The 19,316-nt window shown below is 35.9% G+C and overlaps 1 protein-coding gene across 2 annotated transcripts in view; it reads left to right on the top strand.

Annotated features, from left to right (window-relative positions):
• The window catches only part of BRWD1 (bromodomain and WD repeat domain containing 1), a 123,636-nt gene that overhangs the window by 99,908 nt on the left and 4,412 nt on the right, over positions 1–19,316 (top strand). For both annotated transcript variants that reach the window (XM_069565506.1, XM_069565516.1), the window contains exons 37-41: positions 992–1,158; positions 5,062–5,288; positions 6,678–6,845; positions 8,768–9,661; positions 10,621–11,544. In XM_069565506.1, the coding sequence (XP_069421607.1) occupies positions 992–1,158; positions 5,062–5,288; positions 6,678–6,845; positions 8,768–9,661; positions 10,621–11,544 (2,380 nt within the window). The remainder of the gene's footprint in view (positions 1–991; positions 1,159–5,061; positions 5,289–6,677; positions 6,846–8,767; positions 9,662–10,620; positions 11,545–19,316) is intronic.

Genomic DNA, 19,316 nt, shown 5'->3' with positions numbered 1-19,316 from the left:
TTGCTGTTTGTGGTTCGCTGTGCCTCTGTAATGCCTTGTTGCAAACAGATGCTAAACTCTCTTTTCACCTTTTTTCATAAAAGGGAAAATCTTTGGATTTCTTTGAGTTAGTGAAAACAGGTACTAATAAAGTAGGTCTTTTATAAAAATGAAGTGGCAGAAAGTAAACCTTTCTTAAAAGTGGGGGATACCTGTATATGTGTGTATATATATAAATATGAGAAAGTCACATATTTTACATACTTTTTGAAGGTTCTCCAGTGTTAGTCTCTTCACCTTCCTCCATCATGCACCAGAGTGATTGATATTTAACTTTGTTAAATATTTTTACATTTTATTTTCAGGAATGATTGTAGATGAATGCATAGTACTCCCTGTGAATACATAGCTGTGCCAAGAGTTATTTATAGTAGCATTGCTGCCCTTTTAAAATTTTGATGTTTTTAATTATAAAAGTTATTATAACATAATCTTTCTTATATAATTAAGGTTATAGGGCATAATGTCGTCTTCTGGATGCAAGCCATCTCTTTTTCTAAAAATAATTTAGATCTTAAGTGGTATAAAAGGCATTCAGATTTCAAGTAGAGACTGGTGTGAAAGTGCTTTTGTTCCCTTGTCCCAAGGAGACACTGCCCTTCTGCTACCTAAATAGCAACCCTAAAACCAGTCAACTTCCTATATAACTTTAGGAGAAGGAGGCACTTTGGAGGTTTGTACATGTAGATGTGGGAAAAATCAACTGAGAACCACTGACATACAGATCTAAACCCAAGATTCTAGAGGGTTGATTGATTTAAAAATGCTTTATTTTTATCAGAGAGGTGTGTAATTGGTACTTCAGTGTCCTTGAAGGGAAGGAATAGGAAATAGATAAAATATTATCTAGAACAGTGATATAATAGATTACAAGTACCTCAATGATTATTACAAATTTATTTGTAAAAATATAAGATTTAATAGTTTTAGTTTTGCTTTCATGTCCTTGCAGATTTACAGTATGACATTGAGATTGTCTGCCTTATTTGAAGAAAAAATGAAGAAAATCTCATCTGATTTTAAAATTGGTCAAAAATTCAATGAAAAACTTCGAAGAAGCCAGAGATTTAAGAGACGACAAAATTGTAACCGTGTCAATCAGGCTAACAAAAGTATCAGGTGAATTGGTTATTGTAGTCTCTGTATGCAGTTTTTAAATCAGGTTGTGATACTTGTATTTTATTATGCTAGAAATGCTTGATCATTTTAGAGAACAGAAAAGAATAGTCACTTTTTATAGGTTGAAAGCATTTTCTGCATATAGAGCTATTGCGGTGATTTTTAATTACATAAATCTGTAAACATTTAATGAACTATCAGTTGTCTTATTAAGGATTATTCAAAGTATTATTTATCTTTCACATAAGAATTTTTTTTAATGCAGAGGGTAAAATGGTTACCAGGTATGGCCATTGAGCATTTGATTGTGTAAGGGAAAGTGCCAGTTTGATGTAATGTATATTTTCACTAGAGATTACTTGTAGAGAAGAAATATAAAATGCAGGAGTTACTCTTTTATAGTAAATTATTCTGTCATTTATGACTGTAGCTTGCATTAACATCAAATTTATAGGTATTTTAAAGCGTTGAAATGTGGAAGTTGAGTTTTTCAGTGTTTAGTTGTTTTCATGTACATTTAGAATGTGCACTGTTAACCTTAATGGATTTCCTCATGGGTGTTTTGGGGATTACATCATGCATCTAAACTGAAAACGGTCTACTTCAGGTTAATACTATTTCATTCCCACAGATTTAAGAATTTTGTTCCAGTTCAGCTCTTTTCCCCTTCTTATTTGTGCCCTTAACTCTCATACAGTTTATACTTTTATATGTTGTTTTATGCAGTTGTCTTTTAAATCAGTTAAGAAAATAAGAAGCAAATTATTTATACTGTTATATTGGGTTGGCCAAAAGATGCATTCAGGATTTTCTGTAACATCTTAATGGATAAACCAGAACAAACTTTTGGGTCAACCCAATATATTTACCTATGTAATTACCTTTCCCAATGGTCGTTTATTTCTTTTTGTGGATTTGAGTTACCTTCTGGTTTTTATTTCTTTTCAACCTAAAATCCTTTAATATTTCTTTAAAAAATTACTTACTTATGTTTCTTTATTTGGCTGTGCTAGTTTGGGTTCTAACTGAGACACTTGGGATCTAGTTCTCTGACCAGGGATCAAAGTGGCCCCCTACATTCGGAGCATGGAGTCTTAGCCACTGACTGAATCAGCAGGGGCTTCCCTATGTATTTTTTGAGCTGTTCTGTGTCTTCACTGTTGCATGTGGGCTTCCTCTAGTCACAGGAAGGGGTGGCTACTCTCTTGTGGTGCATGGGCTTCTCACACTTCACAGGATGTGTGAGGTGTGTGGCCTCTCACAGCTGTGGCTTCTTGTTGTGCAGCATAGGCCCTCGAGCATGTGGGCTTCAGTAGTTGCAGCGTGTGGTCAGCATGTGGGTCAGTAGTTGTGGTACATGGACTTAGTTGCTCCGAGGCATGTTGGGATTTTCCCTGGTACTAGGGATTGAACCCATGTTCCCTGCCTTGGCAGGCAGATTCTTCACCACCAGACTACCAGGGAAGTCTGTGAAGTCCTTTACTATTTCTTGTAAGGCAGACATGCTAGCAGTGAATTCCCTTAATCTTTGTTTATCTGGGAATGTCTTAATTTCATTTTTATCAAGACTAGTTTTGCTATGTATACAATTCTCAGTTGGCAGTGTTTCTCTTTTAGTAGTTTGACTATGTCATCTTACTGCCTGCTGACCTCCAGTGTTTCTGATGAGAAGTCAGCCATTAATTTTATTGAGGTTCCTTCCGTTGTACACAGGCAGTTTTTCTCTTGCTGCTTTCAAGTTTTTTTTTTTTTGTCTTCATCTTGCAGCTGACTGTAGGTGTGGATTTGAATTTATCCTTCTTGAAATTTGTGCAACTTTGTGGATGTGTACTGTTTTCATCAGATTTGGGTGATTTTCAGCCATTAATGTTTTCAAATATTTTTGTTCTGCTCCTTTCGTCTCCTGCAAAAGTGAAAGCTGCTCAGTCGTGTCCAACTTTTGGCGACTTCATGGACTATACAGTCCATGGAGTTCTCCAGGCTAGAATACTGGGGTGGGTAGCCTTTCCCTTCTCCAGGGAATCTTCCCAACCCAGGGATCGAACCCAGGTCCTCCTTCATTGCAGGCGGATTCTTTACCAACTGAACCACAAGGGAAGCCCTTTGGGACTCCCATTATACATATGCTGGTGTGTTTAATGGTCTCCCAATGGTTTCTGAGGCTTCCTTCATTTTTTTTTCATAAAGGATAGAATAAAAAGAGAATGTGTTCATTCTTGAGCTGCTACACCTTGTCTCCTGTTAAAAGTCAAGTTTATGATAGGTATAAGCATGCCATTATTTCTTCTTACATTACTCTCTAGTTAATATTGCTGTTGTTTAGTCATTCAGTCATATCTGACTCTTTGTGACCCCATGGATCACAAGAGCTCTTCTGTCCCTGGGATTTCCCAGGCAAAAATACTGGAGTGGGTTGCCATTCCTTCTCCAGGTGATCTTTCTGACCCAGGAATCTAACGCATGCATCCTGCACTGGTAGGCAGATTCTTGACCACTGAGGCTCTGGGGAAGCCCATGGTTGATATTAAGGGAAGTTAAATTTTTGACATAATAAACTTGAGTTTTCCTTTTAAATCCTTTTGTTTTTTTAATAAAGGAAGGAAATCAAGATACTACATTTTGCAGCCATCTGTCCTTCTCCTGTTTGTAACTGACAGATTGCATTTAACACATGGAAACTGGAAAACTGCTTGACTTTAAAAACGGTCTATTTACATTTGAAAACTTGAATTTTCTTGATTATGATAAAGTTACTGCTTAAAAGAATTATTGGTTTTCTTTTTTTTTTCCTTCAAAAAATTGAAGTATAGTTGAGTGTGGTTATCTATAAGCTCAGATGCCTTAGATACTCCTAAAAGTAAAAGCACCTTTATCTTTTTGTTTTAAGGGAAAGCAAAACCAAATCATTTTGTTTTAGAGGATTATCTTTAAAAAACATGAATATTAGTCAGATCTGTAATTTAAAGTCAGATTGACTTAAACTTCCATCTTTTTTTTCACCATAACACATGGCTCAGGAATCAAATATGGTGAATTGGCACTTAGATGGAAACCATATTGGTCTCAGAAAAAAACTAGCTTGATCTGTTTTTTGTGTCTCTGTTCTTTCTGTTCAGGTTTTGTTGATTTCTCCTGATTTTATACTGTCTCTGTGTGTGTTAGTTACTCAGTCATCTCCAACTCTTTGTGACCCCATGGACTGTAGCCTGCCAGGCTTCTCTGTCCATGGAATTCTCCAGGCAGGAGTACTGGAGTGGATCGCCATTCCCTTCTCCAGAGGAACTTCTAAACCCAGGGATCAAACCCTGGTCCCCTGCATCGTAGACAGATTCTTTACCATTTGAGCTATAGGGAAGTCTATACTGTCTTTAGGAATATATAAAAATGAGCCTAGAGGGAATATTGTCATATTGAAAATCTCATTCTTTAATATAGGGAATTCCCTGGTGGCCAGGTGTTTAGGACTCCAGGCTTTCACTGCCATGATCTGGGTTCAGTCACTAGTAAGGACACTTGAGATCCCACAGGCAGTGATGTGGCCAAAAATAATAAATAAATAAATAAATCACAAATGTCATTACACATACAACTTTAAAAAATTTATAATATGAATGAATGCCTGTATTACATGAATGTTGGCTCTTATTATTATTTAATCCAAAGAATCTAAGATATTCAGTATGATTTTCTATAATACTGTTACTTAGATCATCTGTTTATTACTCAAATTTGGATAAAGCAATGTCAAATTTAAAATAAAAGAATAGTAACCCAAGCTAGAGTAAGATGTTAATAATGAATATTTCAGTGTCTTGATCATAAAGTTATTCTTTAATAATACACTGTTATTTAGACATCCTCTGTTTTGCTCAATGTTGTTTTATTTTTCCTATCTTTGACCAGAAATACCAAGCAGAAGCGTTTAAAATCTCAGACAAAAGTAATTTCTGAGTTCGTAGGTTCTCCTATCCAGCCTACCTCAAGTAGGGCAACTTACTCCGCAAGCCGCAAGACAACAGCTAGTGTCTCTTCAGGTATTACTTCTGGTGACTCTTCAGATTCAGCAGCATCATCAGAAAGAATGAGAAGAAATAGGCCTGTCACTCTGACAAATGGTTCTACATTATCTGGTGAGAAATGGAATGTTGTGTGTTCACCTGTTGAGCACTCAAGTTTATAACACTGCTAGTTACTGTGGATTTTGAGGAAAGAATAAAGAAGTAAGATATGGTCTTGATATTCAAGGAACGTAAAATTTAACAGAAGAGACATAAATAAATAACAAATTATATTTGATAAATGCTGTTCTTTGCAAATGGTGTGGCCACATTTTAAGCAAATTTGAATCCTTCAGGTTTTAAATAATGTGGTATAAATATCATACTTTGTGCAAAATTTGACATGGAAAAATTTCAGTCATGTAAATTTAAGGCTTGATGATCTGGAAAATAATAAATACTGTTTATTTTATTACCATTTGATGGTATAACTGTAGCTGACACAGACTGTGAACATGCTGTGAATGAGGTTGTGTTATGTACATACTTGAGTTTGTTCTGAGTGATTTCAGTGACTTGTCATGATAGTATAGTGGTTACTGTTGTGATTTAAAACAGTAGGATCAGACAGGTAGAATGCAGCCTCAGTTAGAGACTGGCAAGCCTTACAGAGAAGCTTGGTTTACTTAATAGGGTCCCTTATTTTGAGGGAATCACATGATGAATTCTGTCTCAGGAGGATGAATCAGTTTGACAGTGATACATGGGGAAGGAGAAGAATCTGGAGACACAGTCAGCATGATGGGATGTGGAATGCAGAAGTTGGCACATACCCATTCCTCTATCAGCCACTTTCTTCTTTGACATAGAATTGGGTTGTATTATGGAGCACGATTTTCTCCTTCAACAATATGTTCCCACTCATTCTGATGGAATATTTGTTTTGTGATAGACATGCCTGGGTGAAGGAACAGGAAATTTGGTTTCCTATCTTACGCATCTCACACCTTTTCTACCTTTGTGTGTGTGTGTGTGTGTGTGTGTCGCATGTTGAAATGCTCTTTCTTGAGCTTGGAGGTATGTGTGATACAAAGATGCTGTTAGGAACAACTGCTAGAGAGAGACCTGAAAACCTGTAAAGTATTGGACTTGAAGTGACTGTCTTTTCTATAGGAAATACTTGTTTCAAAACAGAAGCAGGAAGAAGCCCCACTATTGTGGGGCTTGTTAAAATTTTAATGAAAGCTTGTTTATAAAATATCAGTATATGAACTATTATTTTTCTGAATCTAAATCAGTATTAACATGTTACTTTTAGAAATAAGATAACAAACTTGATTCCAAATGCTGATTGTGTATCTTTTAGTATTATCAGCTATTCTTTTGAAACAGTTTTAAAAAATATACTCACTTCTAAGTGTTTTAAGAATCTGCCTTTAGTCTGTTGTTACAGAATAACTGCTTACTGTGTAAAGATAGGAGTGTATATGTAATGAACTGTTGATGCTTCATTTTTCTTAGAAAGTGAAATGGAAGATTCTTTAGGTACCTCTTCATCATCTTCAGCTTCAAATAGTTCTGAGGAAAGCAAGGAGAGTCCAAGAGCTCGAGACTCCTCCTCCCGTAGTGGGCCAGCCAGGAGCAGCAACCTCAGGGTGACCAGGACCAGAGCTGCACAGAGAAAAACTGGTGAGAAGAGGCTCAGTGTCCTGGGAGAAATGTGTGTCAAGAGAACCCAAAAGCTGAATAAATATTGAATGCTTTATTTACCTGACGCATCTGCACGTGATTACATATCCTTTATGCTTTTTTTCCCTTGAGACATAATTGACATAAAATATATTAATTTCAGGTGTACAGTGTAATTGACTTGACATTTGTGTACTTGACAGAATGATTACCACAGTATGTTTAGTTACCATGTGTCACCATGCATAGTCAGAAAATTTTCTTTTTTCTTGTGATGAAGACTTTTTAAGATATACTCTTAGCAACTTTAAAATATGCAGTGCCATATTAACTCTGCTTGCCATGTTGTACATTGTGTCTCCATGATTTATTTATTTTATAACTGGAAGTTTGTACCTTTAGACTCCATTCACCCATTTTACCCACTCCCTATCTGCCCTCCCCCTGGCAACCGCCAGTCTGTTTCCTGGTGGCGCATGTCTTGTTTTGTTTTTGTAGATTCCACATATAAGTATAGATTCCACTTAAACATAGGGTATTTGTTTTTCTGTCTGACTTATTTCACTTTGCATAGTGCCCTCAAGGTCTGTCCATGTTGTCGCAGATGGTAAGAATCCATTCTTTTTTGAGGCTGAATAGTATTCCTGTTTGTGTAGATTGTGTGTTTGTTATCTTCTTTATCCATTCATCCATATGGGAACAACACTTAGGTTGTTTCCAGATTTTGGCTGTTGTAAATAATGCTGCAGTGAGCATAGGGGTTGCATGTATCTTTTCAAATTCATGTTTTTGTTTTCTTTGGGTAAACAGCCAGAATTGGAATTGTTGGATCATATAATGTTTTGAGGACCAACCATACTGTTTTCTATTGTGGCTACACCAGTTTTCCCAACAACAGTGCACAAGGGTTTTCTTTTCTTTCAAATCCTCACCAACACTTGTTATTTCTTATCTTTCTGATAATAGCTATTCTAACAGATGTGAAGTGGTACCTTATTCTGGTTTTGACTTGCATTTTCCTGATGATCAGTGATGTTGAGTGTCTTTTCATGTGCCTATTGGCCATCTGTATATCTTCTGTGTAAAAATGCCTATTCAGATTCTCTGCCCATTTTTAAATTGATTGTTTTGGGGGGGGTATGTTGTTGAGTTGAATGAGTTCTCTGTATATTCTGGATATTAACCCCTGATCAGATATATTTTTTTGCAAATATTTTCTCCTTTTCAGTGGGTTGCCATTTCATTTTGTTGATGATTTCCTTTACTGTGCAGAAGCTGTTTAGTTTGATGTAGTCCTTCTTGTTTATTTTTGTTTTCATTGCTTTTGCTTTTGGAGTCAGATCTAAAAAATCATTGTCAAGACCAGTGTCAAGGATCTTTCTGCCTATATTTTCTTCTAGTTTTGTGGTTTCAGGTCTTATATTCTTTAACCCACCTTGAGTTAATTTTGTGTGTTATAAGATATAGAATAAGATATAGTATATCTTATGGTATAAGATAGTAGTCTAGTTCATTCTTTTGCATGTGACTGTTTAGTTTCCCAGCACTATTTATTGACAAGATTGTCCTTTTCCATTTTATATTCTTGGCTCCTTTGTCATAAATTAATTGACCATCTGTGCTTAGGTTATTTCTGGATTCTCTTCTGTTCTACCCTTTAAACTTTTAAAATTTAGACAGGTATAATCTGTTTTGACATTAAAAGAATAAGGAACATTAGTACTAAAATAAGGGAGGGGATGTATGTATACCTATGGCTGATTTGTGTTGAGGTTTGACAGAAAGCAACAAAATTCTGTAAAGCAACTATCCTTCAATGAAAAAATAAATAAATTAACAAAAATAAAATAAAATAAAATAATGAAGTCATTTTAAAATGTTGGAATAAGGAAGGCCTTTCTAATCTGTTACTTTATTTTTAGGTCCAGTTTCTTTAGAAAATGGATGTGGCAGAAAAGCCACTAGGAAGAGAGTCTATTTAAGTGACTCAGATAACAATTCTTTGGCGACCGGTGAAAGTGTAAAAGCGAGAGCTGGAAATAACCGGAAAGTGCTGCGAAAGTGTGCTGCTGTGGCTGCCAATAAAATCAAGTTAATGAGTGATGTAGAGGAGAATTCTACCTCTGAAAGTGTCTGTTCTGGCCGTAAGCTGCCCCACCGCAATGCTTCTGCTGTAGCTAGAAAAAAATTATTACATAATTCTGAGGATGACCAGAGCTTGAAGTCAGAACTTGAAGAAGAGGAGCTAAAAGATCAACTGTCACCATTGTCCAACTCTCTTGCTGCCCAGAATACTGAAAATGGAGATTCAGAGTCAGAAAGTGATTTACGGGTAGCCCGGAAAAATTGGCATGCTAATGGTTACAAGTCCCAAATTCCAGCAACTTCTAAAACAAAATTCCTTAAAATAGCATCTTCTGAGGAAGACTCTAAAAGTCATGATTCAGATAATGAACATAGCAGAACTGCTGGCCCATCAACATCTTTGCTGAAACTTCAGGCAGAAAGCATCTCAGAGGAAGAGGAGGAAACAAATTCTGAAACAAGAAAATACAGCAGTAGGAAATACAGCACAGGTCGCAAGAATGCTCCTTTCCTTAAAAAAGCAAAGCTCTTCAGTGATTCAGAGGACTCTGAGTCTGACAAAGAAGATGGACAAGACAGATGTCATAAGATGGAAGTGAACCCGAGTTCAGGGAATGTGAAGGGTGAACCTGTTGCTGGATCCCAGTGTTTTTCAGATCATGTATCTGAAACTGATTTGGATTCAGATGATGACAAGAAAGCAAAAGAAAAACCAAATAGTCTTATAAAAGGTAATTCAAAACATTTAACCTTGGTTCACTGCTGTCTTTTTTTAATAGCATATATATTTTTTTCCCCATGAAATTTTACTTTGCTACCTGCTTTCTTTACGTGCCATGCATTCTCCATTCATCTTTTCTCTTTCTGTGTACTGTTACTGGTTGTTGAGTACATTTAGTTTTGCTCGTGTAACAGACAGCCTTGGCCATAGCTATTTTTAATAGAGATTTCACTTCTTATATTGATAATGGGGATATTGTATTGTCTATGGGTTCAAGAAAAGCAGAGGCCAGCATTTATAAGCTATTGGTGATAATAGTTTGAGAAGAAGAAGGAAAGAAAAGGGTGACTGAAAGGAATGTGGGACGTAGTAATAATAATAGCTCACAGAACAGTTCCCAAGCTATTTGTCATCAGGATTTTTTTTCTAAATGCTTTGCATTTATTTATGAACCAGTTTAGTCTTCATATCTTTTATGAGGTAAGTACTATTATTATGTCCATTTTATTGATAATAACTCTGGAGTATGGAGAGTTAAGATAAATCGCTGAATTGAGATTGTCCTGGTAAATGGAGAAAAATACTAGATCAGGAGCCATGTAAAGCTAAGATTAAACGTAGTGTGTGATGGAACTTGTTAAGTTTCAGGGAGGCTGAGAGTGGTTAGTTTGCATACCTTAGTGCAATGGTGAAGAGACTTTAGTTTGTATTCAGGTAAATAAAATATTGTAGTGTTGAGTGTCTTGTGTATATAGATAGAAAGCATGGGGTGTTATTGATGGGCGTATGTGAATGGTGCTGAGGCTGAAAAAGTCACTGTTCGAAAGTAGTAAAAGCTGAACCCATTCACTGCCATCCTCCTTTGAAGTTAGAAGAAATCCCGGACTTAAGCTGTTTAAAATGTTGAACATTTAATTCCTTTAGACTTACTCTTCTAGTAAAGATTAAAAGAGTATGCTTAATTTTTAGATTCTGCATCACAAAATCACGGACAGAGCAGGAAAGCTGCCAGGAAAAGGGTCTGTTCCAGTGACTCAGACAGCAATTCGAAGGTGGTTAAGAAAGCATCCAGAGCCAGACCAGGCCTTCTGAGAGTGCCTCGGAGGTGTGCCACCACCGCTGCCAGTCGGATCAAGCTGATGAGTGACGCGGAAGAAGGCCGTGTAGACCACGAGTGCACTGGGAGCAAAATTGCAAGGAGAAAGCCCCTCCATGTTGCATGTGCCACAGCTCAGAAGATAGACAGCGATTCTGAGGGGGATGTAAACTGTGAAGTGCCAAATGAACAGAGTGGCTGTGAAGGGCAGCCTCCTGATGCCGACTCAGAAGGTAGTACAAAAAGTATCAGTCACTCTTTAAATGAAGACTCGGACTCTGAAGGTGTGTTGAATTCAGGACACAAGAACAGGCGTACCAGGAGTCTCAAAACCAGTGTTGCACCTTCTAAAACAAAGAATGCCTTGATTGTGTCTTTGGAGGAAGATTCAAAAAGCCATATTCCACGGGGTGAGATGGGTAGAAAATGTTCTTCAGAGTCAACTTTGGTGCACAAAGCTACTGCAGAGAATAACTTTGAAGAGGAACTGAACTATGGGCTACGTAGGTGGAATGGCAGGAGGCTCCGGACCTATGGGAAGGCTCCTTTCAGTAAGACAAAAGTGGTGCGGGATTCGCAGGAAGCTGCCGAGACAGAAGTAAAAAGGAAGAGACTGCAAACTGAATTGGAAAATCTGAAAGCTTCTGAAACAACAGGGAGTTCAAAGTGTGGACCAGACACTAGCCCTAAATCTGACTCAGATTTGGGATCTGCCACTGAATCAGATGCTGACTGTACGGATGATTCAAAAACCAAAAAGAGGAAAACGAAAGGGAAAGCAAAAGTAGTTAGAAAAGGTAAAACTTTTACAGCTAACGTATCTAAAACTATGAGACGACCACGACAGAGCAAACGTCCTAGGTTAAATGTGGATGATAATGACTGGGAGGATGTGGACTATGCAGAATCTAAAAGAGTTCTTCGACGTTCAAAAATAAAGACGAGAAATCAGGGTAGAAGGACCGTGAGATACCATGATGGGGATGATGATAGGAGCTTAGAAAATGTGTTAGATTTTGATGATTGCACCTTATGACCTTGAGGGAAAACCAGTTCACTTAAAGACGGAATGGATTGGAATTTATAGTGAAAGCTGGCTGTTGAAATTATTTTTTGTCCTACAATTCAGGGAATATATTTATATTTTTCTATGAAAAGTTATGAATGTGACTAAATCATGACTGTTATTTTTATTTGCACTTGCTTGCCTTTGTAGCAGCATCAGCACAGGTGCCAAAATATGCTTCATTTTGGGGGCAGATCTAACCTACTTTTGACAGTATTTAACTACACATAGCAAGAATTTAAAATATGTTAAACACTAGACATTCTGGTTATCAGAACCAATAAGCATTACTTTTATGGTAGCAAGTGTCATACAGTTATTTTCAGAATTCGTCAAGAGGTGGTAGTTTCTAATTCCAGTCCTATTGTAGTATAATTTCACATGACCTTTGTTTACAGATTCTTCGAAAATATTATGTTCATACTGACATAACAATTGGGGAAGGGGCGGTAGCCACGATTAGTAGGCAAGGTACCTGCCACTTTTTTTCTTTCCCTGGCTACTTGAGTAGATGGCATTTTACCAGATTTTATCATTTTCATTGAAATGGTTTCCAATTTTTCTTTCCAAGTCCTGTTGGGTCTTCTTCTTCTCTTTATTTTTAAGGAAAATATCATCTACTTTATTTTATAAACTTGAATTCATAAAGCGCTGGTAAATTATTTTTTTTAATGTTTGTATATTTTAAACCTCTAAGGCCAGACCATAGCTAGCATTTTCTTTTAAATTGTGCACTAACAAAATATTATATGATTTGTCTTTCCAAGATCTCCTGTTTTCCATTTATGGAATTTAACCAAAATCTTGGTCTTCCATAGTCTTACTCTGTGAAATAGAGTTTGTGTGCCTTAGATTTAGATAAAGTGTGTTCTTTAATAGAGTGTACAGGGCTAAAAGAGTATTTAAATTATATGTAGTGTTCCCCTTAAATTGTAGAGTTGAGTTTTGATAAGAGTGCAATTGCAAATCTCATTTCTATAGGAAAATAGTTAGTTGTCATTCTCTCTCTCTTTTAGTCTACTGCTGCCATGTGCAATCCCAAGCATTCTTTGCTGGTGCAACTAAGTATCTTTATTAGTGACTTCTAGTAAATCTAAGAAACTGTTGTGGGAAAATAATTTTGAAATTCACTTAAAGCGTGACTTTTACCACATCATCAAATACCATAGTACACTTATTTTCGAGCCAAATATTTTTACTTGATAGGCTGTGCTACTCCAAACAGTGTAGGTGGCCATTCCTAGCTTGTTTGTGCCTGAAGATGGACTTGACTCAAGTGGTTTACATATTTTGTAGCTAAAGGGTGTATTACAGTACCCCCACCCTTTGTTATTTATTGGCCCTAATTGTGTTTGGTTTCAGACAAAATTAACCCTTTTCTCCTGTGTATCCTTAAGGTGGCAGACATTGAAAAACATCAGACTCTGATATCAGTGTTAGAATGTTCTGAAGTGTTGGTATTTCTTGGTTCTCTATTCCAGTTGACATGGTAGAAGGTTCTTTCTCTTTCTACTGTGGTGTAAGGGGAAGGATATTCTTAGACATTACCAAGTGAGATAGGTGGTCTGCCTGCCTCTCCTTTGGTTGTTGAGAGAGCTATCACCACTTCAAAACTATGATGCTTTCCTTCTCAAAGTTCGTGTTAACTGTATTCTTGACAGATTGAGTCAGGATAATTGTCCTTGACTAATGACCTGAAAAAAATTAATGGAATGCTCTTTACTTCCTTAATTTTGAGAAATGGTGATAGATGTCATATTCATTAATTTATTTTAACTCTTCTTAAACTTCTCTGTTTTATATCTATTCTCAGGGTTATAACTCCATGTTTACCATCATTTGCAAAAAGGTACCAAAAAAATCCATAAACAAATATGGAATATATTCATAAATACATCAGTTCTTTTGGTAAAATGATACTTAAACCATTTAGGCTTCATCAGTAGAACTGTTCTTAACTTTTGGACTAAATTGATTGGCTGGTCAGCCAGTTCCTAATTTTTCATTTTGTCCAAAATGGTGAGACCCTTGTGTGTAGAAGCAGTATTTTTGTTTCATCTGAAAAAAAAAAAAAACAACCAAAAACACAAGTAAGAATTGGCCTGGTGACTTTGAAAACGTGGTTGACAATGGTAGCTTCTCAAGTTCTGAAGTAAAACCAAGGGATTATAGAGAGAATCATTTTTATGGATTTTTTTGGTCATGGTGCTATTCCTAAGGTTAACTTTGAATATGTGACACACACTTCTAAGTACCCTTAAGGAAAATTAATAAATAATTAATAGTTCAAAATGTTTACACTGAGCACTAGAACATGTTTGACTTTTTTTTTCTATTTCTCTTTATGCAAAATGAGCAGGGATTTAATGCACAAATGTACTTTAATAAGTTTGGGATCAGTTTGTATTTTTCCTGTGAAAAAAGACAAAAAGTTACAAGTGGAATGTGAACTGATCCAGAAGTAAGTGCTAGAGCGTTCCATTGCACTTGAAGTAACTAAATGATGTATATGAAGAAGAAAAGACTACTGTGGTTGTGTATGTCCAGAGTCCTATGATTTTATTCATTTATGGTTTAAAAAAAGGTTTGAGGTTATTTAGATTGGAGTTTTGATTCCTTTTAAGGATTAATTTTACCAAGCATATTAAGACAAAAAGATTTCAAACATAAAAATAGGTGAAGTTTAAAAAGCTTCCCCCCACCCATTTCCTCCTTATTTAAAAAGGGTATATTGACAATGTATAGTAACTTCTGAATAAAAGGAAAAGTTTATCCCATTTTCAGATGATTCCTAGGGTAATCATTCTCCCTTGCCCCCCCCCCCTTTTTTTAAATTTTAGGGGATTAGATTCTTTGTCAGTTTAGTAATCCTCAAAAGAATGATGCATTTATTTACTCACAGCCTCCATGTTACAACATAAAAGTTTCTTCCAAGAATAGTTAAGAGTTGTACCTAAAAAGAAAATGTTTTATAATAAGAAATGGGGTGAAAGAACTTGTGTTTTAGGTAAATGGAAAAAGGAGACATAAACCAATAAACTTACCACCTGAAGGTACTACTGTCCAAAAATAAGAATAAAATACATCACTAAATCCTTCACACTCCATTGGCTGATGATCTCTTAAGTAAAATTCTTATTTAGAGTAACGTTGGGTCCATACTATGTTTCCTTGTCCCTCTTCTAGCCTTTTTTCTTTAGAATAATCAGAACACAGAATTTATTAAGTTCACTGTATGATATTAAGAACTGAAATGAAAGGACTTTATTAATCTATTTTGTTAGTACAAATTTAATTTGTGTTACCTGGGGGAAAAAAATGAGAAGTTTTGTATATCAGATTACAAGAACATTGTTAAAGGTACATACAGTATTTTTGGTTTTCCTTTCTACTCAATTGTATTTGTTTTTTGAGTAATATTTAAATGGCTAGAAAAGGTCTTTTTGCCTTGCCTTTTTATAGCTGAAATGCCATCTCCATTCTTCTCATTGGTATTAAGTCAGTTTACTTATTTTATCAGGTATCTTGTAGTTGTCATCAAATCCTTTAGTTCATACATTGTATGGAAATTACAGTTCAGTTATTCTAGTATGATGGAGTGTAACAAAGCACCTTCATTGTAGAAGAACTTTTTTTGTGTTAATTATTTAAAGTTATCTCTCTCAACTTCTGCTGTGGGTATCAGGAAATAATAAAGCAGAAACCCTAAGAAAATTGCAACCTAACAGAATAAGACTGTCTGTTATTCTAGTATTTGGGAACATACAGATCAGACCAAATATACTTGTCAAAGGGAGAAAATGAAGCATTGTGGGAAAATCTAGTCCAACTAGATTAGTAAATACTACTTATAATAGTAGTATTATCAAATTGTGAATTTAATGGAAAGGATTGAAATGTAAAAAGTACAATGATGAGGGATATGTTGTCTTTTTTTACAGTTTAAGGAAAATCTCATAACTTTAAAAAGATTATAGATGTTGCCTAAGGATACATGGGAATTCTCAAGTTTAAGAGAAATTTTTACCAATCACTCATAAGCCAAACTGGTTTCTAATACATTGCTAATTTGGTTAAAAAAACATCAAGGCTCTACTCGGTGTCTGTTCAAGGATTGCGTGTGTGGATTTGATGGAGGGAAGCGGGTGGGGGTGCTCGGCGTTGGAGACCTGCAGACTGCAGGCCCTGCCTCTGGCAGCATGTAAGTAACTTCAGACTGTTTGTAAAGACTGGTGGTTTCACTGAACTGAGTTATCAGTGCCACAGCATATTGTCTTGTCATACTTTAGTTTTTTAAGTTAATTTTAAGGTAAGTTTTATGATTTATTAAAATCTTCAGTGGAAATTCGGACTGTAAAGAGAAAGAGGCAGTCTGACAATTGAATGAGATGGCACAGACTATGTGGACTGCAGCAGCCAGCCTACCCTTGGTTCCACAAGGAAAATTATTTAGAAATTGTTAACCTTTTTCAATTAGTGATTACATGTTAAAGAAATCTTTAATTTTTAATAGATTAAAGTTTATTTTCTAAGTTTTGATCCATACTTACTTGGTTCACCTGTAAAATTCTAACCACTTAACTGGAGCTTGTCAAAAAAGCAAATCTTTAGTTTTCTATCTCCATTTGAGATCTGTACTTTTAACTTTTTAAATTAGCTCATTACCACATCAGAATCTGCATTGTCAACTAGGAACCAGTTTTTTATTCAACTAACTGAAGTAGTAAAATATACCAAATTTAATAGTCATTATAATTACAAGTGGAGAAGGAAATGGCAACCCACTCCAGTGTTCTTGCCTTGAGAATCCCAGGGATGGGGGAGCCTGGTGGGCTGCTGTCTGTGGGGTTGCACAGAGTCGGACATGACTAAAGTGACTTAGCAGCAGCATAATTACAAGTAAAGGCTCTTTTTTTTAAAACTACTACAAGCCACCTAGCTGGTTGATTCTGTGAGGTCTGCACCGTCCAGTTCCCCCTGCAACTCTTTCACCTCTGGATTTAAGCAGCTCTCCACCCTGTGTCCATCTGTGATCTCTTCTGTAAAAAGTGATCTCTTCTGCAGGCAGAATGCAGGACTTCCACATTAGGTGTGAGTCAGAGCCTGGAGGGAGTCAGACGTCCTTCTAGCTGTCAGTTGCTTTTCATTTGTAAACTAATAAAGCAGATTGAAAAACCCAGTATTTACTTCTGATATCATCTTATCCTGCCTGCATTAGTCTGAAATGATACATCTCCTAACAAATTAAGCAGATTAAGATCCCTGAATTCATACTTCTTAGTTTTTTTTTTAATTAGACTTTTAGAAAAAGTTGCAATATCCATCACAACTCTTGTGAGAATCATTAAAAATGATTGTTATCAATTAATTGTTGCTAGAGATAAAATTATAGGGACCTAGATTAGCTGTAGATGGAAAACACATCAAGGTTCTGTGTACCCATCATTGAGTGAATTGAAGACTTAAGGCCATTTATTCAACCACAGAAGTGACCAAACTACTGGAGAACAACCCTAGGTTACAGAATTATTTAACAGTCTTGACCTGGCACTGCCATACCATTGACTTCTCAGTGTTACCAGCTCCCCTGAGAAAAATGTTAAACCCTGCAAGTTACAGAAAACCCTCTTCTACAAGCCCATCTCTAGTGAGACTTTCAGGTTATGGGGTACATGGAGACTTATACTGTGGGGAATATCAGTAAATGCTATTTGCTTCCAGAGTTTTGGTCATTGCCTATCAGTGAAGGTCAGACGAAGAAAAGAAAGGCTATCTCAAAGTCTGCTCTGATTAGAGGCTTAGTGGAGAGAGGTTATGATTTGCAACTAAAATGTTTTCCCTTTATAGGAGCTTGATTTACCCGCAATCACAGTGACCAATAGTTGTCTGTACTTAAAGTATATGAAATAGGCCAGTATATTATTTTTACTTTGGCTCAGACATTTTCTTATATTTTTCCATTCTCATATTTGTTTCTCAGTTTAAATGCTGATAAGAATACAATTGTTTATGCTTCTATAGCAATGATGTAAAGTTTACTTCAGATCTAGGACTACAATTTTGTGTTATGAAGTATCAGAATTGGAATATGAATAATCCTTCAGAAACCAGAGATTGTTGCTTTGAATCAAAACTAGAATGTCTACATCCAGATTTCTATTCACTACAGACCATATTAGAATACATAGTGATCTGTGAGTTATATTTTAAAGTGGTCATCTCAGTAAACTATGACAGAGCCCTACTAAAGATGTAAATTGTCACTCTACTAATGAAGTTTTTATTATACCCAAATAAGGAGTCATTTAATAAAAAGCAACAATGCCTCAAGCACTCAGTGACCATTCCAACACCCATGGCTGACCCAAGACCACCTGGGATAGTAGGACTTGTGGGGTTGTGCTGGTTAGTTAGTATTAAATGGCACTCTCAGATTATTGTTACAGCAGTATCCTCCAAAAATTTTAAGCTTATACCCTAATATATATATTGAACTTCTAACCCTGAATTGGTCTGTATATATATTTCTAAAAACTAGTTTTCTCAGAATAAAACACTTGATAATTTACCAAGTTCTCAGTAATAAAATTGACACTGACTTACATGTATTACAGTTTTAAAAAATTCCCCACACTGTCATTCTGTGTTCCTCAAATTTTTATCTTGATGACATTCCCATGTTATGGTTTAACCCTTTAGAGATTCAGCTTAATCAAGTTGGAGATACCTTATACAGTATAACTTAATCTTGTATCCTCTCCCCTCTAATAGTTCATATTTCCTTAAAGCATTTTAAAAAGACTAGTTACAGTTTCTTCTATAGAATCTTTTCCCTTATTTTGGGTTACAAATGTCTTAAGAGTTGGTACTTGCTAGGTTTCTAAGGTGTCAGTATAAGTACTTTGATCACAACACTGAAAAGGAATTAGTTGCTGCAACTTCAATCATTTTGTCTCACAGAAATTTAGTGTAGTAGGATTTTATATGTACAAATCCACTGGATATGTTGGGAAGGAACTAATTGTATATTTTTAATATTTTTCCAACATGCAAATGGATGCAGTTTGTTGACTGATAATAGCATCCTCATTTTACTGTAAAGTAGAAATTTCACCTTAATTTTACCATGTATTTTTTAAAACTATTCATCTGTTGTTGCATATTTATATTCTAGCATTTGCTTAACACTGATTTAATGTGCTGAAGATTCACTCTGAATCTAGGATTGATTTGTAGACAGTAGTTTATAATTTAAAAATTCCTAAGAAAACATTTTTTGAAATGATAGTAACACCATTTTTAAGCCTCTCCTCCATTCACTCCCCAACTTCCTGTGCAGGGACTCCAGAGCCCAACCAAGGCAAGGTTGGGGGGGCGTGATGGGGGGTCCCTGCTGAGGAGCTCAGCCCGCTAAAATGCCATTTTTGAAATGCCTTGTGACTTATACTGAGCAAAACATGTCTTCAGAAATGGAATTTTCACTGTAAAAACAAGTGAATCATG

This window comes from Ovis canadensis, chromosome 1 (assembly GCF_042477335.2).
Source record: "Ovis canadensis isolate MfBH-ARS-UI-01 breed Bighorn chromosome 1, ARS-UI_OviCan_v2, whole genome shotgun sequence".
Taxonomy (NCBI): domain Eukaryota; kingdom Metazoa; phylum Chordata; class Mammalia; order Artiodactyla; family Bovidae; genus Ovis; species Ovis canadensis.
Note: the sequence above shows the minus strand (reverse complement) of the source record. Positions and strands in the feature narration are given on the sequence as shown.